We start from the raw sequence: 27084 nt of genomic DNA on the forward strand, positions 1-27084 counted from the left end.
TAACCCCCTCGACACCAATCACATGTCCCAAATAGAGAATCTCGGTTAACCCAAATTTGCACTTAGACTCTTTTGCGAATAAGAAATGTTCCTCCATGAGACTAAGGACCTCATCCAAATGCTGCAAATGTTGTTCCCAAGCCCTGCTAAAGATTAATATGTCATCAAAAAAAACCAACACACTCTTCCTTAGTTGTTTTTTGAAAATATGGTTCATGCATGACTGAAAAGTAGTTGGTGCGTTAGTGAGCCCAAAAGGCATCACCAAGAACTCGTAGTGTCCGTCGTGGATCTGAAGGCTGTCTTATGCACATCCTCCTCTCGGACTCGTATCTGGTGGTATCCTGATCGAAGGTCTATCTTCGAGAAATAAACTGCCCTATGAAGCTCATCCAGTAAGTCATCAATGCAGGGAATCGAATACTTATTTTTAATGGTTCTCTTGTTCAGGGCGCGGTAGTCTATACACATCCGAAGGGTGCTGTCCTTTTTCTTAACCAACACCACTGAAGAGGCAAAGGGGCTAGAGCTGGGTTTGATATGTCCCATATCTAAAAGCTCCTTGATTGTCTTCTCTATCTCTTCCTTGTAGTGCTTGGGGTGACGATAAGGAGTGGTAATGACGGGTTTGGCGCCCTCCTCTAGCTTAATAATATGCTCAAATCCTCTATCTGGTGGGATTCCCGAAGGTATATCCTCAAACACTTCCTTGTGCTTGTCTAAAACTGTTTGAATGTCACAATGATACTGCTGCCCTGTATTCTGTGTCTCCTTTGAGGAGATGAAGCACTGTGTCGCCCACTCTATATCATCATGTCTCAAAATGGCCTCCATTCGGTGAGCTATTATCAATCTGGGTCCACTATCTGGTATGGCTTTTAGGACTACTAACTGATCACCCTGTGAGAATTCCAACTGCATGGTCTTGTAATCAAAAGTGTACTTGCGAAGAGTCCTTAACCACTGTCTACCCAGAATGACATTCAAACCATCTAGATCAACAACGTAGAAATCAGTCTCGAAAAGATAAACGTCAAACTGTATCTGAAGACCCGCTACCTTCTCTGTACACCTCAAAACTTCACCGCCTGCTACCTTCACCTCAAACTCGGGTATGTCAACTATCTGCAAACCTCTCCTAGATACCATCCGTGTACTAATGAAATTATGAGAGGCTCCCGTATCCAAGAGGCAAACAATGCGCTGTCCCTTAACCACACCCTTCACTCTAAAAGGATGACATGTCAGATCACTAGAAAGAGTGGCTATAACCGGAGGTTGTTCCGTGACAGCTTTCTTCTTTTTATCTTTAAGGTGCTGCTCTTCAACTTCTTCTTCCTCGCTGTCCTCAACATCTTCACCTTCTTGTTGCTCCCCTTCATCCTCAGAAAGAACCTCAACATAGTGAATCTTGCCTTTTACCAAGGCATCTGTGATCGAGGGTCCAAGGCTTCCTGCAAGTAAAGCACAATTTCTTCCTCCTGAGTTCATTATGCATTTCAAAATCCAATCTAGGAGGATGTGGTTTTTGCTGGTTTTTGCTTCCTTGGCTCGATGTAGATCCCCTATAAGGTTTCTTTGGGGGCTGTAATATCAATGAAGGTGAATCCAAATCATGAGCTATCTTGATCGTGTCATCTAGGGTGTTTGGTTTAAGGACCCTAACCAAACCCCTAAACCTGTCCTGTAACCCCTCTGTGAATAACATCACCTTCTGTTGCTCTAACATATTTGGCACCATAACTGATATACGCTGAAACTCATCAATGAATTTATCCAAAGATCCATTCTGACGTAACTGAGCCAAATACTTGTAATAGACTTCAACATCTTTCCTGTCAAAGCGGGTAATCAGCTTGGAGCTGAAAATCTCATATGAAGTTGTGAGACCATGATTTTGGGTGACCAATCCATGATGCCACCAATCATACGCAACTCCCTCTAGGTGCATCGTTGCAAATTTGATGGCTTCCGCTTTAGCCATGGGCTTAAGTGTATAGGTATCCAGCTTGTGAATCCAAGCCTAGCGGATGTCTGACCGTTGCCATCAAAGGTGGGGAGAGTTAGTTTGTTCATAACATGTTTTAGATCCCTATTAGGTGCTCTCGGTCTTCGATCCTACTGCTTCCTATCAGTCTCTCTTTTCTGATTTAAATACTGAACAAAGGTTAGATTTTGTTTAATCGGATCCAGAAACAAATCCCACTCATTAAACGTTGCCATAACATTATCTGGTAATAAATTTGGAGCTGCTGGTGGAACAACTTCTTCTACATTTAAAACCGGCATTAAAGGCTTGTCAATATTATGGGTGGGAGCTCTAGCTGCTCGGGGGGATCCAACTATACTACTGCCTTCACTGTGATGGCTTGGAGCTCTTTTATGGACTGGAACCAATTGCTGCAGTACCTGCTAATTGGTGAAGAGCATTGGCAATGTTCTACCCATCTCTGATAGCCTGTAACGTTTCCCTAACTTTCCTGTCTTGTTCAGTTTCATTATGTGCCATTTGAATGTTGATTTGTAGTTCAGCTTGTCCCAATTGATCAACCTGTTGAGTAATATTAGCTTGTTCACCTGTTCCAAAAGTTATTTCCTCATCCACTGTAAAATTGTCTTCAGTGTCGATATGATCTGAAGAATCTGCTTGTTCCGGCTGTAGGTGACTAAATTTATGTTGTCTTCTACTCATTCCTGGCTGTCATTTTTGGGTATAAAATGGTTTGCAAAAATTTGTTATTTTCCCACAAGATGGCAGGTCTTGTGGCTTTGATACCACTATAATAAACTTGACTGATATTCAATAGCAAAGTTTTGAAAACTGGAAATTTCGTCAAATAGTTGTCCTTCGAACACCATAAACTTCATTTACCAAAAGTTCTATATAGTTCCAATTCCAAACCACAGTTAAAATTTTATGCACTAGGTGGGTTGGGAGTAAGCAGTAAATAGTTATGCAATCCGATGTGAAAATTCAGACTTAGTTTTGATAGTCCAGATTTATATCAAACCAAATAACTGAGAACAATGAAACCTCCTTGGGTTTGGAATATGACAATAATATTGCAAGCAGAAAGACTAAACTTGTGCAAGTAGGCGAAAGAGACAAACCCGATTATTTGAATGTCCTTAAACTAGTCGGGTGTCGAGTTTATGGTCTGCTAGTTCCAATCACGCGATCGACCCTTCATCCAAATTGCTCTCAGTATGCCGTGTCAATGCCCAATATTGAAGTTACTACCTTCTGTGACCCGTGTTGTCTGGAAACATGCTCTTTCAGGTGTACCAAGTTGGCCTGAATATGGGAAGATTGAACCACGAATGTCTCCTGGCCTACCCAAGGTAAAACTAGTCTACGCAACCAACTTGTAGCTGTTCCTTGACCCGATTGGGAAACCTTTCTTACGTTGTTGTAGGATTCTTCTGCTATTGAGGATGTCCCAAACGCCAATGCCAAGAATAATTTGAGTATTTGCCTTATCAAGCCCAACGTCAGGTTTCCCCACTGACTCGCTTCATACGGTTGGAGAAAAAACTAACTGCAATGTGTGAAGAAAAAAATGACCAAGTTGAATATACTGGCAAGATTGAGATTTTTCCATAAAATCTGATGCTCTCCAACGAACTTTTGATAACTTAGATATAGACTTCAGATAAGAAGACTGGGGCTACGTCCAACTTCTAGCTCCTGAGGGTTTTCGTCCTTGAGAAAACTCAGTGACATTTAAGCAACCAATATTCTGAATATTAAGTTCATAAACTCTTGTGTGTCCAAATCCCAATGCAAGCTCTTCTTTTATAACCTCGAAGTGAGGGAAAAACAGTGAAGCAAGGAGTGTGGGATAAAACACAAATTTTTGTCTTGTAGTCACTTAAGTCACTTTATAAAGTAAATGACTTAATAACATAAAGTGACTTTATCCACACATTTTAATAAAATACTGGAGTATATAAAATAAAACCTCCGATGTGACTGGTAGGCATCCTGTTCGCTAAAGTCATTAATCTATCCGGATGTGAAGATAGATTAACCTGGCACCAAAACACTAGAACTGAGAAGGGGACATGACAGCTTGGTTCTTATGGGGGCAATCCAACAATGAGAGGGCAGCAAATATTAAGTGGATGATCTTAGATGGCACTTGGTGGAGATATATAGAACATCCCATTAGTTTCATTGAATTGGACATGGACAAACCTTGTTTGGGAGAAGTATACGATGACATTGACTCATTGATATAGAAGGTGAAGACTCTCATACATGAGAAAGAACAAGATTTTTTAAGAATATTCTTCAGATAATTGCATATGATCATTGTTCAAGTGCAACACAATGATCACTCCATTACATCTTGTCGACTTTCCATTGTGTCCAAAATATTCTAGCGCTGAGATCCTTTCTATGCCAGCAAGGGTTGCACCATTCAAAAATCGGAAGTTGGTGAAACGTAAAGAGCAATATTTCTTATGTTCTACCCTAATCTTGATTTGGAGGATGTAGTCACAAGTGAGTTTATTAATCTTATACACTCCAATGGTCAAATTATTTCTGATCTTTATGATGAATTTAAAAAGGATGCACGTAGTTGGTGATATTACCACGGACAAGCATTCCAACACCTACAATATCTAGTAATCAAAGCTATATTACAAGTAAGTTAAAAAATAAATAAAAACAGAGTTTCAAGTTTAAAGTTTTATTTATAATTTTAGATTAGAACTGTCAACTCTCCAGCTTTGCCTGAATAAGTTACTAATTTGTTTGCATTTGAGCGGCATTGGATGAAATAATCCTTCTTCCACTCAATAGAGTACAACTTATTGCTCTTGGAATAGGTGAAGGATTTAGTGCATGTGCATTCCAATTGGTGCACCTCCTTTCAGACAAACAAAATGACTACAAGGAAGGGGGCATGAATGTGTGGAATGCAAAGCAAAAGTATATTGAGCTGATTGTTTTTGCTTGCAATGTGTTGTATGTGTGAAGAAACCTTACATGATAACATGGAATCTGTATCTTTGTGTTTTCATTACATGAAAAAAACCTTTATACATAGATAAGCAATATTACAATGCCATTTACAGTTTTATTGTTGTTACCTGTCCACGTTCTTTTGATTATGTTTGCCTGACATTACCCTGACTCTTACACAGTCACTCCCTTTCAAATTTAGAGAAGCTTCAAGAATTATATGCTTTCTATGGACCTTGTGTTTATATTTTGAGTACATATATATAAATGGTCATATTTTTAAACTAATATCTTGTTTTTAGTTTGTTTAAGTTATTATATATAAATAATTTAATTGCCATCATCTCATCATCTCCAGAATCTAGAACAGTTTTTTTGTTTCTAAAACTTGTGTCCCCAACTTCTGTGAAGCTGGGGAAAACAGTCATTTATATTTTTTAACCAAGCTATTTTTTTATATAGCTGTTCTAGCTGTAAAATAACCTTTTTCCTTTATTTTTTTTTGTCCTTTGTAGCTGTTTCAGCTGTCAAATACAACATATTTAACTAACCATACAGCTGTTTTACTTTTTTCTCTTTAATCAGCACACTTGCACCTATACTATTATGAACTACATGGTATGTCCTGGTCAAAGTAACAAATGATAGTTCTTTCTTTTCTTTGTTGTATCAGACAACTTTTCATCTCACTTAACATGAATTTCATTATTTTTGCACATTGTTAATAAAAAGATATATTGATTGACATTCATGGTTTAAGTAAGAACATTCATTTGTGCACATGGGTTGAAACAACATTGAATGTGTTATTTTATTATCTCGTGAGAATACTGGAGTCACTTTACAGCCTATTAACCAAACTTAAGGACTCTCTCGTTGCAATCTGTTCTCCATTCAACTGCGAGGCTTCTTTACGAGAAATAACCTTTAATGGGCAGATTGATATGTATCATATCATATTGACATTCATCATTATGAGATAGTATTCACATCATATACTTTGTTTGTTATTATAGTTGTGAATCACTTGGTGTCAACTGATTGGTGGTCCGATTCTTGTGGTGCTGCTTGTTAGTTTTAGGTAGCTTGGACAACTGTTTGTCCATATGTGATTAATAATTGTTAGAGTTACGACAAATATTTGTTAATTAATTGACTCCTTCTAGAAGCCACTAGTAACCTATTGGTTAGGTTGTTTTAATTGAGAAGCAACTAGAAACTTCTTGGTTAGGAAGCAACTAGAAATTTCTTGGTTGAGTTGTCTTGATCAAGAAGCAACTAGAGACCTCTTGGTTAAGTAGTATAAAAGGGGGTTAAGGGAGGCATTTGGAGAACAGAATATAACAGAGAACAACAAGAGTTGTAGAAGCATTTGCGGTATTAGCAAATGAGTTTGTAGTGATAGCAAACGGTCTTGCAGTGTTAGCAAGGGCGTAGTGATAGCATTGGGGATAACAACGGAAGAATATCAGCGGGAGAAATTAGGAGGTTGTTTGAATTCTGCTGGTGAGAGGCAAGAAATTTTGTATCTCTTGATTTGCTGAAGTTAATATAATTCCTCATCTAGAGAACTGGTTTTCCCTTAGGGGTTTTTCCAGGGACGACAAAAATATTGTGTTCTTTGTGTTCTGAATTTCTTTTCGTATTTTATTGGTGAACTTGCAGTTGTGTTATTTTTTGATATTAGTTGTGAATTTTTTTTCGACAGTTTAATAATCGTTTGCGATAGGAGATTAATAATCAGTGACTACAATATGAATTTTCACATGGTATCAGAGTGGTGTGGAGGGTAGAAGAGTTTTTCCCTAGGAAAGAAATTAAGGGTTTATATAACCTAGTGTGATCTCTTCAAAATTATTACTTTAATCCCTTGAGATGGCTTCAACTGGTTTGAGAGATCATGACATATTTGATGGTGCCTCGAATTTTGGTGTCTGGAAGGCCAAAATTTTTTTATTGTTGGAAGAGAATGGTATCAAAGATTATGCTACCACTGGTATAGTTGTACCTACAGATGCTACACAACTTGCAACATATAAGAAGGGTGATGCCAAGCCAAGGAGGATTATCCTTGATGGTGTCAAGGATCATATTGTTCCGCATATCTCAGAGTTAGATACAACGAAGAAGATGTGGGACGCCATCTTGAATCTGTACCAGAATGCTACCACCAACAGGAAAATGATTCTCAGAGAGAAGTTGAAGAATACCTAGATGAAACAAGGAGAAGACGTTACAAGTTATCTCACCAGGCTTAGACTTGTCGAGGACGAGTTAGCGACTGTTGGAGATAGTCCCAATGATGATGAGCTAGTGAGAATAGCCCTAAATGGGTTTTCTAAACAGTGGAGTGTCTTTGTTCAAGTTGTCAGTGGATGAGATACCTTCCCAAGTTGGGATCGACTATGGACTGATTTTACTCAAGAGGAGTTTAGATAAAGTATTGTCAATGGGGCCAACAAGAGTCAAAAAAGTGAGGTGGAACAAGAAAGTGTTGCCTGAGCAGGGAAAGGGAAAGCAAAGAAGGGATCTAGCAAAGAATCAAATTCACAAAGTAAGAAGAAGAAGGACCTTTCTAAGGTCAAGTGCTTTGGTTATCACAAGTATGGTCACTATGTCAATGATTGCCCAGAAAGGAAGAAGGTAAAGAAGCAGGTGACAACTTCAGCAAGTGCTGAAGAACTCTCCAGTAGATTGGAAGAAGAATTTGCAGTTATAGCTTGTATAGTGAGCTCAACCTTAGAGACTACGTGGTATATAGATAGTGGGGCGTCATTTCATATGACAGGAGTTGCAAAGTACTTCTCCAGTTATAAGGAGGAGAACACCAATATCCAAATTTCTATGGGAACTTGTCCAAACTCAACTTAGTTGGGAAAGGGACTGTTTAGTTTCAGAGGAAGAATGGAAAGATACTCCACTTCATGATGTATTGCATGTGCCAGGATTAAATATGAATTTGATTTTTGTATTTGTTCTTCAAGATAGGGGGTATAATGTACTCTTTAGAGGGACATGAGTGTTGATTAAGCACAAGGATTGGAAATCACCCATAACTATTGGAGTTATGAGTGGTCACCTTTATAGGTTGCAGTTTGATACTCTTAAGGCACTCATGAGCAGCAGTAATTCTAGAGATCGTGGAGAGCTATGGCATAGGAGGATGGGCCGTATTCATCATGGAGCACTCAAATTGCTTCGTGAGATGGTGATAGGTGTTCCAGAGGTGAGCACAGAGCATGATGATGTATGTAAAGGATGTGTGTTGGGGAAGTTTGTGAAAGCATCTTTTCCAAGGAGTGACACTAGATCTGAAGGTGTTTATGATCTAGTACATTCAGATGTATGTGGACTGATGTCGACAAAGTCTATCAGAGGATATGAGTACTATGTTACTTTTATCGTTGATTTCTCTAGGAAGACCTGGATATACTTCTTGAAGACTGAGGATGAGGTTTTTAGTCGGTTCCAAAAGTTCAAGGCTCTAGTGGAGAACTAGACAGGAAGGAAGATAAAGGTTCTTTGGTCAAACAATGGAGGCGAGTACAAAGGAAATAACTTCCAGAAGTTCTATACCAGGGAAGGAATCAAGAGATAGTGGACTGTTCCTTACAATACACATCAGAATGGAGTTGTTGAGAGGAAGAACCGTTCTATATCAAAGGCGGCAAGAGCGATGCTACATGACCAGGATATGCCTCGGTACTTATGGGCAAAAGTGTGCAATACAACAGTCTACATTCAGAATAGGGTTCCACACAAGGTACTAGGGAGGATGACACCAGAGGAAGCTTTCCTAGGAAAGAAGCTTGATGTTAGCCATTTCAGAATATTTGGGAGTTTGGCATATTGTCATATTCCAGGTGATACACGTACCAAGTTAGATCAGACTGTAGAGAGAGGGTACTTTGTTGGGTACAGTGAAACCTCAAAGGCATTTAGAAGGTCCAGAGATTTGCCAACAGATGATCAGAGTGAGCAGCCAGCAGAAGCTTCAAGTCCTGGTCAAGGGCAGCAAAGCACAAGTACAGTTACCAGTACAAGTGTAGGCTTAGGTGGTGAAGTTTCACAGAGCATGGAGCAATAGGTGCAACAGGAAATGCATCTAGAAGACTTAGAGGTTGATATCTCATCCTCTACAGTTGGTAGTAGGAACTGTGAGGTTCAAGAGACACTAAGGGATACTCAGGAGTTTGTGGGAGCTCCTAGGAAGAGTACCAGATAGTGGAGACAACCAACCAAGTTCAATGACTAGGTGGCATTAGTTAGTCAGTTGGTAGATAGTGAACCTTCTAGCTATCAGGAGGCTGTAGAGCATCAGGTATGGTGGGATGCTATGGTTGAGGAGTATTCCTCAATAATGCAGAATGATGTATGGGAGGTAGTCCCTAGACCAACAAATAGGGCAGTTGTTGGATCACGCTGGATCTATAAGATAAAGCATGGTGCAGATGGTAGCATTGAGAAATACAAGGCAAGCTTCGTGGCCAAGGGGTTCTCTCAGAAGGAGGGAATAGACTACAAGGAGACATTTGCTCCAGTGGTCAGGTATACTTCTATAAGAGTTGTGATCTCATTTGTAGCACAGATGAGATGGCAGATCCATCAAATGGATGTCAAGACAACATTCCTTAATGGTGAATTAAAGAAGGAGGTATACATAGAGCAACTAGAAGGCTTTGTAGCACACAACAAAGAGACCCACTTGTACAGATTGAAGAGAGCATTGTATAGACTCAAGCAGGCTCTCAGAGTGTGGTATGAGTGCATTGATCCTTACTTGTAGGAAATGGGCTTTGTGAAGAGTGAAGCGGATGCTAACCTCTATTACTTGATGGTTGGGGGTGAGATTCTCATTCTTGTTCTTTATGTGGACGACTTGTTTCTTATAGGTTCACTAGGGCTCATAGAAGACTGCAAGAGGGACCTTGTAGAAGAGTTTGAGATGAAGGACTTAGGACTTATGCACTACTTTCTAGGCATGGGGGTGTGGCAGACAGATGGAGAGATTTTACTTGGTCAAGGGAAATATTGCATTGAAATCTTGAAGAGATTCGAGATGGAGGATTGCAAAGCCATGTCTACACCCATGATCAAAAATTGGAGGAAGGTAGATACATCTAAGGAGAAGGATGCAGATCCCACCTTATACTAACAGTTGATTGGTTCGCTTATGTATTTGGTCAACACTAGGCCAGATATAGCATTTGTAGTAAACTCTCTTAGTTCATTGTTGAACCAAAGAGAATGCATTGGATAGTGGCCAATCATGTATTATGTTACTTGCGTGGTACAGTTGAGCATGGTATCAGATATATTCGAGGTGAAGGTATCAGGTTGATGGGCTATACTGATGCAGATTGGGCAGGAAGTACAACGGACAAAAGGAACACTTCAGGGTGTTGTTTTAGTTTGAGATCAGGAGTTGTATCTTGGTTCAGCAAGAAGCAAAACTCTGTGGCTTTGAGTTCAGCAGAAGCAAAATACATAGCAGCTAGCATGGCGACATGTGAAGCTATATGGCTTCGGAAGTTGTTAGTAGCCTTGTTTGGTTAGAAGGTTGAGACTAATGTGACACATTGCGATAATCAGAGTTGCATCAAGTTGTCTGAGAATCCAGTATTTCATGATAGGTCTAAACATATAGACATTAGATATCACTTTATCAAAGATTGTGTACAATGGGGGGTTGTTTAGCTACAGTACATACCTATAGAGGAGCAAGTAGCAGACATTCTGACGAAGGCATTGGGGAAGGCAAAATTCATCTTCTTCAGAGATAAGTTGGGTGTCATGCAGAACAGCTTCCTCGCTAAGAGGGAGTGTTAGTTTTAGGTAGCTTGGACAGCTGTTCGTCCATATGTGATTAATTGGGAAATAATTGTTAGAGTTATGACAAATATTTGTTAATTAATTGACTCCTTCTAGAAGCCACTAGTAACCTATTGGTTAGGTTGTTTTAATTGAGAAGCAACTAGAAACTTCTTGGTTGAGTTGTCTTAACCAAGAAGCAACTAGAAACCTCTTGGTTAAGTATTATAAAAGGGGGTCAAGGGAGGCATTTGGAGAACATAACAAAATAGAGAACAAAAAGAGTTGTAGAAGCATTTGCAGTATTAGCAAATGAGTTTGCGGTGATAGCAAACAGTCTTGCAGTGTTAGCAAGGGCGCAGTGATAGCGTTGGGGATAACAGTGGAGGAATATCAGCGGGAGAAATTAGGAGGTTGTCTAAATTTTGCCAGTGAGAGGCAAGGAATTTTGTATCTCTTGATTTGCCGAAGTTAATATAATTCCTCATCTGTAGAACTGGTTTTCCCTTAGGGGTTTTTCTAGGGACGATTTGTCCGAAAATATTGTGTTATTTGTGTTCTGAATTTCTTTTCGTATTTTATTGGTGAAGTTGCAGTTGTGTTATTTTTCGATATTAGCTGTGAATTTATTTTCGGCAGTTAAATAATCATTTGCGATAGGAGATTAATAATCAGTGACTGCAATAGTAATTTTCACACTGCTTCACCTTCAAGTCAACTATTTGTTTGAATTCCCTATTTGCTTTGGAAATGGTCTACTAGATGTCACAAGGAAACCTGAGTATGTCAGTGAAATCCTTTAGTATATCAGTTCCCTAAAATTTCTTGATTAAGTCTTTCTATTTAGGAGTTTGGCTGCAAAACTTTGCTTTGTTGACTAAATAACCAAAAAAGTGAAGATTTTGAAAGATCTTGAAGTTCATGTTTTACAATTTCTACAAGTTATCTATGATTCTAATCAGAAATTGTGAGATGCTTTTTTCAAAGGAATGCTTTTATCTGTTAAAACAATATAACAGTAAGTAGCATGAGTTTTTTATCATTAATTTTCAGAAGCATTCTTTGAGAGTTTAAGGAGAATAGCAGCCAACAGCTTGGTTATCGGGTTATAATTCTTTACACATGGTTAAATGCAATGCCAAATCATAAGAACAAGTATCCATATTGTGTATAAATTAAAGTTTTCCCTTAGTAATATTGATCCGAATACTTGTCTGTACATTTTTTAAAAAACTTTAAGAAGGATAAGTGTGACTGCCATTTATGAGAATTACATCTGGACAACCTTTAAAACCCAATGCTAGAAAAGCATTTGAGGGCATGCCATTTTCTATTTGGAATAGGCAGTGAGATTGTAGTTGCAGAAGGCTTGCATTGGAATGGCCAATCATCAGACACGAGTTAGTTGGGCACAGTAATAAACTATGAATAAGCAAAGTTGCACGGACACAGATATGGATACAAATATGAATACAGCCATTGTTTACGACCTCCAATATGGATACAGCTGGATACAACATTAATAAAACACACACACACATATTTAACACAATTTTATAAGTTATTAGAGGGGATTTTCAGTACTTCAAAAGCAATGTAGACACTTTGCAACATAAATAAATTAAGTTAATTTAACACTATACATTATGCAAAAATAGTAGAGTTGCATTTAATTTTTTTGGTTCATTGCAATAGAAAAACGTTTCAGTTATCTTTCTCATTTGATGTAAGTTTTGTTTATGCAAAAAAAAAATAATAAATATTGTATGAATGAAGTCATTAAAATTAAAATTTGGGATTCTTTACGTCAATTTTTTAAAATTAAATCACATAGTATTTGTCATGATTGGAAAATCAAGGTTTTTTTGGACACACATGGGAATAGTATTTGATGTTTATTTGTAATCATTCGAAACTTTAATGTTATTGAAGCATTTGATGCTCTTTATTGTAGAATATCAAATTTTCTTTTGGCATGCATAACTAAAAATATTTTATTACAAATATAATTGATCCTTTCTCGCCATGTTTCCTTGTGAGCCAGAATTAGGTTATTGGATTGCATTATATGTTGTCTTATGAGATTGCTAGGCTTTTTACGTAAGATTCTTTTTCATTAGCAGTGGCTAATTATTGGAGTGTCTTACAGGGTTGGCATAATGAACGACTTGTCAATCTGTTTAATGGTGATGATCGTATCATTCTGGTCTTGAACAGCGATCCTTCTCACCATCAACACAAGGTTAAGTAGCCAATTTTCTTCTTCTTCCGTCTAACAATACCGCGTGCCATTGAGAATGTGCATGTCATTATTTCAAATCTTTGATTTTCAAGGTCTAGGCTTAAGAAGTGAAAAACTTATTTGGAACTATATATTTTTTGTTCCTGGATAAGAGTTTCTCTTTCTGCTTTATTTTAAAAATTAAAGTTATCAGCATAAAGATTCTTGTTAGTAAAGTCCATTGAAGGATTGTCTTACAGTTTCTTATGACAGGTGCAGGAAATTGTGGCAATAATGGAAAACGAAATGGGCCTCACTAATGAATGGCTTCTTCACAGATTTTGTAAGGTAAAGGATTACCATCTAACCAAGTGAATAATTTAATGATAACCTTGGAGTCAGTTGAATAATCTTGAAACGGGAATTGTTCTTGACTGAGAACATAAAATGGGAAACATCTTTGTTCTCACATCAGTGTGCTATACTTATTCATAATTGCTCTTTTTCTGTTGATTATGCCTGTTCCATTTTTATATTTTTTAAATTCATGATAATCTTCAATGCTGCAGGTTTATCTGTTTATATCATCTAAGAAAATCATTGGTTGTCTTGTATCTGAACCTATCAATTATGGTTATAGAGCTGTTCCAGAAAAAAATCTTAAAAATTCCAAAGAAAGACATTGTAATATGGCTGATGGAACTCTCAAAGAAATCTCTGATGATTTTGAAGATGAAAGCATCTTGACAACCACTTCTGCAAGTCCTAATGTTTCATGTACAATAAATCAGAAAAGGATAGACAGCGAGAATGATGCCAAGAGAAGAAAGCGCACTTGTGCAGTTATGCAGTTTGGAAATGTTAAGTTTGAAAGAAAAGCCTTTGAGAATTCATGTGCAAGTAGAGGTAGCAGTATCAGTGAGAAAGATCCAGGAGCAATTGTTTGCAGTGAGGTTCCAGAACCAGCAGTTTGCGGAGTGAGAGGATTATGGGTTTCACGGTCAGAAAGGAGGAAGGGTGTAGCTACAAAGCTTCTGGATACCATGCGGTATGAAACATCTCGATGATTTGATATTCTTCAAAAAAGATTTGAATTTTTTGTTTGTAAACTAAGGGTATTGAATATTCTACTAATTTAGATACATTTGCAGGAGAACATTCTCTCTGGGGTATGTCTTGGAGCCTTGCAAATGTGCTTTCTCTCAACCGACATTTGATGGAAAAGCTTTTGCAGCCAATTACTGCAAAAGCGACTCATTTCTCGTTTATAAGTCAGGCATCAATGGAACCTAACTTGTTCTCAATAAATGAGACTATTAAGTAGATAATCAGGGAAAGCATGTTTTTATTTCAGGTTATCTCGTTATCCTTGTAGCTAGTTAGCATGAGGCTGTTTCTGTTGGCTACATGGACAGTAATGAACTTTAAGATTATAAACGTATTGTTCCTTTATTCTTTGTAAATAGGACATTGTTGCTTATTATCTAGAATATAAAGAATGCGAAGTTATGCAAATGATTCCCAGGTCTCATTTACTGAGTATCTTTTTCTAAAACAAGAGAGCCCATCTTGTTTTGTCAATTATGAACTCTATAAATATCTTTATCTATCCTATGTTTTAATTTTAAAATGGATAGCTATTTGTGAAGGTCCAAAATTGAAAACATGTGCTAAATCGTTCATGCAAGAATGATTTTGGGAAAAACTGTATTACAGGCTCTTCGTCATCATCTTGAATGTTTCATGGAACTTGGATGGGGAATTCTCCCTAACAAAAAGAAGGATTAAAATTTAAATCATACGATTATAATTTGTAACAGTAAAGTATATTTTATTTTTAAATTTTCAATACAATAAATATTGGCCATTTACAGATAACTGTAATTTTGCTGTCTACTTTGAAGGTGTTGTTTCGATATAGACATATTGACAATTGGCGTGATGTTGTGCTCCTTGCCTCATGTTATCTATACTTTATTAGACACTTGGCCATGCGCCTACCACTTACCCTTTCACATTTTCACACACCCTTATATTTCACCCTAGCAACTCGATCAGTACGTCAATTCTTGTACTTATTTCTATACACATGATCCTTTGAAATTGAGCCTCAATAATTTCTTGACATGGTTCTACTTTATTATTATTTATATTTTTATTAAGAGGATTTGAGTTTAGCCTAGTGGAGCTTAGCTCTTTCGAGGATAAGACCTAAACTTCTTGAGGGGTGTACAATGAATTCTCCACGTCGTAGGCGAGTGTTGAACCTATACTTCGGGCTACCTAAATTTTAAAAAAAAGTTTTGGTAAGGTAACTTGACGAGCCTTCTCAAAACTAGTTCTTGGTTTCAAAATTGTGGTACTAGGCCACAAACTCATCTTGTCTAGTTTAAATTTTTTTTATAAGAAAAAATTGATTGTTTGATTGAGTTCTTTCTTTTAGGCTTCTTGTCGAGGGTTAACTAAACATAAATTCATGTGATGTGTTGCAATGTCCTTGTGTTTAAGGCATTCAGTGTGTGTAGTTCAACCATTGATAAAGCAATAAATCAATTCACATGTACAAGTCAATTGGTTCTTGAATGGGATTCAAGCTTGTTATAAAAATTCTAGAAGCATTTGAATAACTAAAGGGTGTTTTGTTTTAATCATTGTTTAGTTTTGAGTTTGATTTGGAAGAAATTCATGCAGTAAAGGCAGGTGAATCCCCAAAGGAGATGACCTATACCCTAGCAAATAGCCACACAACAAAATATAAACAGTAACACAAAGATTTAGAGGCAAAACAACACCAATTCTCATAATAGAATTATAAGATTTACATTCAACATGTTTGACTGGAAGGCCTTTCGGGTTATGGTCAAATAGAAAGCAATTACAACAATAACTCTACAAGATCTCGTAAGATCCGAATAACTCCTAGCTAGCCCATAACTATAACATCATGACAATTTGGTAGAAACCCCAAGAAAGATCTAAACTTGAGTTCACAAGCCACCAAGCAATCTTCTTGTTTCCTAAGCCCACACTGAGCTACTAGCTTTGTTAAACTTTTGTTAAACTTCGCTACTCTCAACTACTCTTGTTGAACTCCATCATGAATAATGACTCTAGACCCTTTACTTATACTAAACTAAGTCACATATTGGCCTAACAAGTTACATTAAATAAACTCTCAAGCCATAAGTCAATACGGTAGATTACATAATATTAAGGACATGCCCTAAGTTTGCATCATACTAACCTATATGATAAAATAAGAATATACACCCTTAGACATAGGTCCACATGCCATCCAACGATTCAAATCCAAGAGCGCACAAGCCAACTCCCATAGATCACAACTTGCACAGTCAATCTCCAACCATTGCCTAGGAAATAGGAACATGTTACTAGCATCCACCAAAAGAGCTCTAACTCTAGCATGATCACTCTAGTCTTTATGTGCTCATTGGACAAGGTCCACCAATGTGCCTCAAACATATCCCTAATCCTGCGAAGCATAAGACCCTCAAGATCCCGGCTCGATGCTCTTGCCACCAACATATAGGATTGAGAACTACCCTAGGACACTCTTGCATTAGACACCGCAGGTGCAAAAGGAATGTTCTCAGTAAGTAGAATAAATTATAGAATGATTAGAATAACAAGAGGGGGAGGGGGGAGTGGGGAAGGCAGAGGGGGTAGTCAGTTATCCTCAGGTCTAGGGTTACCAATTCAACTTTTAACAACTTCAAACAACTTAATCACGCTCATAAATTCACTCGGCCAATATAGCAACTCATCAGTAAATCAACTTATTCATTCATCACTTAGCTCTTTATTTAGTATATGCCGACTAACAAAAATATATAATAGTAAATAATATGCAACATGAAAACAACATTCGTGCATGTATGACACCAGTGTTTAATATAGAAGCCCAATTTGGGAAAAACCACCAAGTGACATGCTACATAGCCTCTTATGCCATAACCAAACATTTTGAAATTGTGCAAATGGACACATATCTTCAAATAGGTCTAGATAGAACAAGTTACCTCTTGTTTGTTGTACACCTCTAATTAGTTCACTACGAGCATCGTAGGTTTTTGCATTCTTTGGAATTCAACTCGGTATCTTGAACTGTTCAACTATGCTGCACTTAACAAGTTATATTTCAATCCATAAACGCAACATGGATTGTCACATCTAATCTCATCATTCAATATAATTGATCTTTTACTTTGCACATAACATGGTGCATCATTTTCAAACTTAACACAACTTCCATTATAATGTTTTAGCTTTTCAAACTTACTTGTATCACTAGTCATGTGATGTGAGCAATCACTATCAATTATCCATCTATCATTCTTACTCACATGTGAGATTAAAGCAATTTTCTCGTCTTCATTAGATTCATCTTTCATTGCAACATGAAAGATGAATCTAATGAATCTAATCTTTCATCTATCAAACTTTCTTACAACATATTATAAAAAATTTACCTTTATATTCTTGCCAATAATGCTTCGAGATCATCAAGGGTATCATTTGATTCATTTTCATCGTCCACATGTGTACTCTTTGAACGTTTTCTCCTTTTGGGTCCATCAAGGGTTACATGAGACTTGAAAGCACATTCAATAGTAGAAGGTGTATAATTATCAAAATTTGACAACTCAAATGTAGTAAGTTTACCAATTAGACTATCCAAGGACATCATTACCATGTGTACATCTCAGTTCTTGAATAGCAGATACTCTAATTGCATAGAAAGGGAGTAAGGTCTTCAATATCTTTTGATCACAATTTTGTGACATATGATGCTTGCATCACCTCTAATTGCATTCTACACTTCCTTTATTCAGCCACAATATTGTGCAACACTTTCTCCTTCTTTCATTCTCATGTCATCAAATTTGCCTCTCAAACTCCTATCTTTAGCTCTTAAAACATTTTAGCCTTCATGAATTTGTGCCAATTTATGCCACATTTGCTTTGTAGTAGTGCATTCCTTCACATCATCAAACTCAACATAACTTAGGGAAGATGCTAGATCTATCATCATTTGATTATGCTCTTGCTTCTTCTTTGTCTTCTCAATTGTCATGGTCTACGTACTTCAATGTATTCATTTTCTAGGTAGTAAAGTTCAGAATATCCAACTCCAGATAGATGCAATCTCATCAAATGTTCCATGTTGGGAAGTTCTCTTTGTTCTGCTTAGGCACCTCTCTCTTGTACATCTTGATCTTTGGCTTGAGTCCCTTTAAACTTTCCTTACAAGCACCAAAGCTCTAATAGAAATTGTTAGAATGATTAAAATAATTGAGAGGGGGGGTTGAATCGGTTATCCTCGGGCCCAAATGTACCAATTCAATTTTTAAAAACTTCAAACAACTTAATCACACTCATAAATCCACTCAACCAGTATCAGTAAATAACATGCAACATGAAAACAACATTCACACATGTATGACACCAATATTTAACGTGGAACCCAATTTGGAAAAAATCACCAAGTAATATGCTACCACTTTTTTACTCTTCAGAATTGAGCTCGATTAAGAGCCAACTCTGTTAAAGGTTACAAAACACACTGTTAGGTGTGACCTTGTTTAAGAATTTAATCACCTTGTTAGGAGTGCCCTAGTTATAGGTCTTAAATCATGCCATTAGAATGTCACCTTGATTAAAGGATTTACAATATGACTATTAGGTCAACTTTTATTAAAGGATTTGATTGCCGCAATGGTTAGAAAGTAACAACTAGGTTGATTTGATAAAATACAACTCACTTTGCTTGTTTAGATCTCCATTTGACTCATTCTTGGTTCATTGACTAGACTTCATCATATTCTCCATCTCCGATCTTTCTTGCAACCCTTCAAGCAATTACTCTTCACAAACTTATTACGTTTCCTCTACTACTCTATTCTTCATAGGTTCTCCACAAATTAGCTAATCGACAACCACAAATCATCTCTTATGCCTCCTTAAATAGGTAGTTTTGATCTTTTGCTACTTGAACATCACCCTAGACCTTAGGGTTTGATCAGGTTTGTTGTGGCTTCACATCACACACCCAATTTTCAAGACAACAATAGGGACCCCACTTTTTGTTTGTAGGTCAAGGAATTCCACTCTCCCAAATAGGGCATCTAGTCAGGTGCCTTGGCGAGTGGGTCCCCCCTTTTTGGTCTATGTCAATCTAGGATGTCTAGTTAGTCAATGTCGGATGAAGTAGGAAATCTAGAAAGGACAAATTTTGTTAAGGAAAAAGAAGGTGTGCATGTGCACTCATATAACATAAGCCTGAAGTGTGCACATGCGCACCATGCACACCCCAAGTGGTGCACTAGGTGCATACCTTAACACTTTGGGCACCTATAAATATGGGAACCCCCCAATTCATTCTTCATTTGCATTTGAGACGATCCAATTGCTGCACCTTCCCACTTGTTAACATATGCCTTCTCTAAGCTCCTGAGGTAACTTGGGGCACACATGCATGCATGCACACCTCCGGAATGTGCACCACATGCACATGTTTAACTTGAAGCGCCCCCTTTCTTGCGTACACCCCAAAAAGTAACCACATATGTGCATATGGGTTGTTGCACATGTGCACCTATAAATCTGCCATAGGGTTATGATGCACATCTGGCACACATGCATAGATGCACCTAGTGACATGTGTGCCTTTTAGGCTTTTGTCAAGTTTTTCTTGTTTTGTGAGTTTAAGTCAATTTTCACTAGTTTGGTTGCATCTTTTATCATCTTTTCCATCTTTTAACAAGGGAACATTGACATCTACCTTGCGTATAGGTTACAATGACATTATCATCATCATCCATGGTGGTGAAGATAACACCCAAAACAATGACTTTCAAGTTCCAAGTTGCGCCAAAGAAGTCTCAACTTGTCGATAAACATGTAGAGGTCTGGGACATAGAGATGGGACACATAGATTATCTTATGCAATAAACCAAGGGAGAGATTGGAGATGATCTCATCATTGATCCTAGATGGATTGGTGAACACGACTTCACACTTGGTGTCTATACAATCCTTAAAATTGATCATGGCATTGGCCCATCATTACATGCTAGAGGAGAAAGTTGTGAAAAGTGTCACTAAGGAGATGGTCTTGTACATATGCCCTAACAACATTGAGAAGGTCTTTCACCTACCACCTGCAGATCAATTCCATAAAATAACCTATGACATAGCAGACAAGTGGTACAGGGAGCACGAATAGGAAGTGAAAGGTTTAGTGCAAGAGAAATACCTTCCTATCGCCCCCTTCTAATAGAAGAGCTAGAAAGGTCGACATGATCCGAGGTCTATGATAGATGGCATTGGCTATAAGATAGTCCTCTTAAGTAGAGTAATGGGACACCTTGTGACCAGTCATCTAGAAACATGGATGGTTCACTTCATAGAAACCATAAAAAGGAGAGGATTTCCAATTGACTGGGCCACCATCATTAGCAACAACCTAGATGGACAACTCATTTCGATGAAGTCAGACCCTTGGTTCTACATAACTTCTTATGTGGTGTATCTTCTAGCACCTAGGCCAACAGACTACTAGAGTGAAGAGAGGGAACAAGCAAGATTCTAATGCTTGATTGTACATTGTGTACCCTCAGTCGATACGAAAGAAGCTCCTCTTCAAGAGGCCAGAATATAGATTGGTGAATGATGGTTTTATCTTTTCTATAATTTAGTTCCTCGAAAGGGATAATGCAAAGAGATTGTTTGTTGAAGCTTCCACCTGAGTAGCACAAGCTAACCATACCTATGAAGGTATAGAATAAAGATAGTCCTGATGTGTTGGGCCCACTATATAACAAGGAAAAAATCTTCGAGAGGCCCATAATGAATGTTGAGATTAGTTGGGAGGAGAATGATGAGATACAACATTGGGTCAGGAATGTCATTCAGTTCACTAAGGATTGGGTGAGGAAGCCTTTCCACTTGGAGCTAGTTTTTAATGCACCAACATTGCAAGCTACAACAAGGCCCAAGAAAGGTAAAGGAACTAAAGTCACAATTTCGACCTACCAAGAGAAGTCCCCAGTGCGACTAGAGACTGTATAGAGAGAGAGAGAGAGAGAGAGAGAGAGAGAGAGAGAGAGAGAGAGAGAGAGAGAGAGAGAGAAGTGGCATACTTATGCAGTGATAGGGTCAAGGGGAAGAAGAGGAAGAAGGTCGTGCAAGAGGAGGAATCTCTAACTCAAGAGTGTTAGAGTGAAGATGTAAAGGCTCAAGAAGAGGAAGATCAGGTTCCACTTGAAGAAGCCCCAACCCAAACAAAGGCCTCCCCATTAGTACCAAAGAGGGTTCGATCTGAAATGGTGGTAATAGGAGAGAAGAATAGGAATTTGAAGAAGAAGAAGAGCACTCAATCTCCCCAAATCCCAAAGGCTATACCCAAAGGGGAAGAGATTGAATATCCCTCGCTTAAGAGGAGAACTTGATCAATGAGCGTTGCAAAAGAGAAGAGACAAAGGAGTGCGACCTAGATGCCTCCCTCTATTGCAAAACAACCAATTCAACTTGAAGCATCTATGAACCAAGAGCAAGAGGGATGGATCGAGTCTCTGGAGGGGGATGACTCAGATGTCTTCAATCTCTTCGAATTTGATTTCATGCCAATTGGGAATCATTTGGAGGGAAAAGTAATAAGGGACACTCTATGGAGAGAATCACAAGGTGAGAATTGGAATCAATTATGTCCACTTCCCCAAGGACCAGTGGGCATACCACCTCCACCGTTAGGAAACCCAACATCACCTACTCCTCCTCCGCCATCAGATTAGGAAGCCACCCCACCACCATTGCAAATTATTTAATCTGACACTTAAATGGTAGAAGGGGATGAATTCTAACAACTCCACATCGATGAGGTTTCTGAGGAAGCACAAATTTCTGGAGAGAGGGAGCATACACCAGTGTACATGAATTAGGAACCTCTCTTCCAACAATAACTCTAGTAGCTAAGCCATCCAAAATGGAGAAGACCCCAGAGAGGGATGACAAAGGAAAGAGGCCAACTTCAGAGACAACCCCATCATTAGGCCATTACATGTTACCTATGGGCACCACTTCAGCATGGTTTAAGCGAGAGGTATTGACTCGTTAAAGGAGATATGTAGAATATACAGAGGCGGAAGGACTAGACGCATTGATGAAGGCAATGAAGACACTAACATCCATTCAAGGTGATCCTAGGAAACTGGCCTTCATCATGAGGAATCAAAGCAATGATTTGATAACACATATAACTATTGCTCCTCCTCATACAAATGTCAAGGACATTTCTCCCAAGGAATATTAGGCGAAGAAAGTTTTATTGGGAAAAGCCATCTAGGATATGGCTAAACTTTTGACTACAAGATGTCTTAAACAAGTGTTTTGGTAGTTGGATGAGGATGAGGCTGAGATTTTGGAGTCAAGAAAGAAGAATGATTTGTTACGAGAATATGTGAAGGAGGTAGTTGGTCTATTAGACCTTGAACATTCTGAGGTTACTCTACCAATTGCCATTGACAAACGAGCTTAGGCTTGAGAAGAAGACTCATTTTTAGATGCATGCAAGAGTTGGTGTCATAGTTTTGAAGATAGGGGTGTACAAATTATTGAGTCTAATATGGACTCATTGCTAGGTATACTCAATAATTTCGATATGTTGGTTACTATAGTAGACCAAGATTTTGGGCTAAATGATGAAGTGGCCACATGGACCAAAGACCTGGAAGCATTATAGATAATTAAAAGGAAAAGATACCAGATGCTACTAAATATCTATTTAGTGTAAGAGATAGATAAAGTAGATGTCTAGATAGATAAAATAGAAGCTCCCAACAAGGTGGTGATCAAGCTATATGAAGATATTTGGGATGTGAAGAAAAGGGCCTCAATCAAATTTTGGATGCTGGTACATATTACAGTGCGACTAGTTTGGAGATTTTTTAGGATGATTCTAGAACTTGATTGTGTCCAAGTAAAGAAGTAGTGCAACATTTTTGAGTTTTGTTAGAGACTGCATCTTCAGAAGATGATGTTAGACACATTTTCAGACTTGAGGGAGGCTTCATAGAGTTAGATTCCAAATTGGAGGATTTTGCAAGGACCAGGAAAGAAGTTAGCAAGTATTATTGGGAGGTGAGAATGAAGTATGAATCTTTAGACTTTCCTGAGTCCCTAGAAATCATTGTTGTAATTCAACAATTCAAGGTGACACATCTAGACATCATTTTGGTGGAAGGGTTGCAAACCCAAATGCTAGAAGTTGAAATTTTGACACTTTGACAAATTTTGTTAGTTTTGGTCTAGTCACCCCTAAAGGTGCGCATGTGCACTGACAATTTTGGATTGATTGCAATGGCTGCAATAATTAATTGTTAGTTCTATTTTTTGAGTGTTCCATGCACCAAAAATGTGTTTTGGAGATAGTTTAACTAATTGAGACATACAATGGAGCTCGAGTTTATACATAATTTGTTTACTATTAGTTATTTTAGCATGCTTTTTACAAGGAAAAAACCCTAGATCCAAAAATTGCATTAAGGATGGGATTTCCTATAAATATAGAGATGTAATATGTATTCAAGGCCAATATTTTGATGCAATAAAGTATGCTATTGGTGCTCTCATTCTATGTGTAGTGTTTCTTGTTAGAGTGTGTCTTTATTTTATGAATTTTATGTTCGTGAATAGCGATGGAGCCAATAGTTTTGTTGTATGTAAATTCTTGTGCAATCAATCAGTTCTCATGTTTGTCATTTGCTAACAAATTCCTCTGTTGTGACAAATTGAGAAAGGATCACCTTTGAGTTCTTGCATAGCAATTTGTCTCATGTAACACACTTTTCGCGGCTGTACGATTTGATAAATTATGAAACATTTTACATTTTTCATTGTTCCCTTTGATGATTGTATTGGTGGAGTTGAGGAAGCCCTGATCCTAATTTCAATGGTTTTCTGCTCGATCCTTTTGAAGATTTAATTTGTAGAAGTGTTGTTAATTTGACTTATGTCCATTAGGAAATTTATTTTCAACAATTTCTTTTAGCTTTATTGTTACCCTAACTCTATTATTTACTTTTGGACATGTGGTTAGAATATAAGTTTGTATAGTTGCATTTTTAGTATTTGCATCCATCATAAAAATTAGAAAATAAAAAAATCCATTGGTTTGTGGATTGTATTCTTACAAAAGTTTTGTAGATTAAACTACCAACAAAGGCCTCCTTGTGAACATTCTCATTTGTCTTCAATTGAGCTACCCACTGGATTGAAAAATAACCATCTGGAACCTTGGAGTTTGTTAATTTGACCACTTTTCAAGAGAGAAATTCCTAAGGATGTCTGTCACTGGCATCGTGTAAAATAACCGCTCAACAAGGTTCATCAAATTTGTCCATCATTTTGTGTTTTTGCTTCTTTCTTGAAACTTATGGATACTTCCCCTTGAATCCACACCATAGATCGCTTAACAAACTCATTTTGTGCATTAAAGACACTAGCTCATCATTCCTTATCTTTTGCACTATTTGACTAATTTGAGAATTCAACTATGTCGACCTCAAACCTTGATTATTTCACAAACTGTTAAAATATTGACACTTAGTCATCACTATATTTTCTTTTAAATCTCGGTCATCACTATGTTCTTCAACTTGATCATCACTATGTAGCTCCATCTCTACTATTCTGTCTTTCTTGACTTACACTTGCTTTCTTGAGCTTTCACTACATTCGATCGCTACTTTATTTTTCCTTCATCTCACTTGATGACTACTGTTACTCAGTTGATACTATTCTTCTTAGCTTGTACTTAAGTTCCTTAATCTTCTTCTCCATCTCCTTCATTGACCTAGTAAACTGATACTCGGTCAAGCTTGTGTTTTACTCAACATCTCTTCTACACTTAATACAATGATCAAACAATACATTATGTTGTCAAAGACTAACTGATCAAGTGCCCATTACAATTCAAACATACTTACTCCTCTTTACTCAACAACTTCGCTAGTTCATCTATTTATCTTCTCTCTTCAAATCCTCTTCACCAATCAAATGATATGAGACTTTGCACTACTATTAAATGTCTTACTAGTAAGGTTTGACATCAATGAGAACAAAAAAGTTGTTCCAGTTTTTAGTTTCTAACAAGAAAATCTCTTGGGATTCAACATATAAACCCCAAACTGGTTCTTCATATACATGTCCTCCACCACATCAACTTGTACTCTCTTCCTTTTATTCCACTTTTGCAAATCTTTTTTCGCAATAGGCAACTATCTACTATGTTTCTCTGTATCTTTGCTCAGTGCACCACATGTTTGTTTCCCATGTTGATCTCTAACCCCTTGAGAATCCTTCAACTCAACTTGCCTACCAATACTCAAATTCCTCTTATGGAGTTCTATATTTTGCAAAGGAAATAGGCAAAACTTTATGCCACCATTCTCAACTGTAAACACATTCTTGACACAATCATTCACTTCTTCCAATCATACCGCTAAGCTCTACTGAGAAATATGTGACAATTGGTCATATCCACAATATCACACAAAACCTAAACAACATATTGTCTAATCTAAAAATTAGCAAGATACCACTCCCTCACTTCCAAAGTATGATCATCTTGCAACTAACCTATCCTATAAGGATAAGGATGTCTCATTCTCTTCAAATTAGGTTTATGAACTATCTCCTCTACAACTAAGTTATGAAACTACAACATTTGGGGTCAAATTGTGAGGACAATGTAATTTGTGGTGATTTTTATGTTTTTTTTGCAATTGTCCTTGACACCGTCGCAATACTGATGTTTGCATTGTAATTGTGGCGCTTGTGTGAGTATAAACAAAAAAAAAAAAAAAACACGACATAAACCATTCCTCATTTGTTTTGATTGTGAAAACTACACATGAAAGAGGGTAGAGAGCTCCAAATGAGGGTGGAGAGCTTTGAACATTGTTGTGCCCTTATGATCAATGCATTTCATTTATGTTCCCTTGTGATTGTTGCATTTCATTGCTGTGCCCTTGCTCTATTATTTTATTGTTGTAACATGCTCTTGCTCTGTGACTTATGTTCCCTTGTGATTGTTGCATTTCATTGCTGTGCCCTTGCTCTATGATTTTATTGCTGTAACGTGCTCTTGCTCTGCGACTTTCTTCAAGGGGCTATGTAGATGTTCTCTTCTTTTCCTTCTAAATATGTATCTCTTTATATTTCCTTCTAAACATGTATATATTTATATATACATAGAAATATTTTCTAAGATGCTTATTACATTTTAGCATTGTGATCCCACAATAGTGGGTACTACTTTTTGACCAATTTTGACACTGAAATCAACATTTTTGAAATAAACCTCACATTCAAGTGACTATATCTATAAAACTATAAATAATTTGAAGATGTAAACTAGAAATTTCTAGTACTATGTTCCTACTTTGTAACCATATTTTCTAATTAAAAAAAATATTTATTTAAGTCCAATTTTTCTTCTCTTTCAAAAAGTGGTACATACAAAATATCAAATTTTTTAAAGAATGATAGTCCACTTGACAAGTAAAACTTTTTTTTCTAGAAATGATAATGAGGTAATTCTTTTGATATTGGATTTGTAGTATCAATATCTAGAGGATGTATTTGGTTTGATTCAATTTGGTCAAATATTGTACAGTTTATGAAGTTTTGAAGTGACATCAATCGTAATTCAGACATACATTCATTTTGACAAGGATAACTTGAACTCAATATATCATAAATAATTTTATTTATTTTTTAATAGAAAGCTATCTCAGTAACCTATTTCCTAGAGATTTTTCAAAACAAAATTGACCTAATTTACAAATTTTCTCAAAGTTTTGAAGTTAGTTGATGTTCAATCATTAATCAACTTATAATGAGGTAAACTCATATTTGAAAGTCTTAATGAATATAATATGTATTAAAATTATAGTTGTTGGAAAGCTTTCTCTGAGCAACACAATTTGGCATTTTTAAATTTATAGTAGGAGATCATTTGATCTCAGATTAGAGGGTCAAAACAACATTTTAAATTTTT

General features: G+C 37.2%; 1 protein-coding gene across 2 annotated transcripts in view; it reads left to right on the top strand.

The window, feature by feature from the left end:
* The window catches only part of CTF7 (protein), a 75066-nt gene extending 60547 nt beyond the window's left edge, over positions 1–14519 (top strand). Inside the window, exons 4-7 of one of the 2 annotated variants that reach the window (XM_089809794.1) lie at positions 12933–13025; positions 13278–13352; positions 13574–14052; positions 14156–14519. In XM_089809794.1, coding sequence (XP_089665920.1) covers positions 12933–13025; positions 13278–13352; positions 13574–14052; positions 14156–14297 — 789 coding nt within the window. In that variant the 3' untranslated portion in view covers positions 14298–14519. The remainder of the gene's footprint in view (positions 1–12932; positions 13026–13277; positions 13353–13573; positions 14053–14155) is intronic. The other variant, XM_089809795.1, reaches the window with a different exon arrangement.
* The last annotated feature ends 12565 nt before the right edge of the window (positions 14520–27084 follow it).

Source organism: Cupressus sempervirens, chromosome 11 (genome assembly GCF_028749045.1).
Source record: "Cupressus sempervirens isolate cs-2001-9-10 chromosome 11, ASM2874904v1, whole genome shotgun sequence".
Lineage (NCBI taxonomy): Eukaryota > Viridiplantae > Streptophyta > Pinopsida > Cupressales > Cupressaceae > Cupressus > Cupressus sempervirens.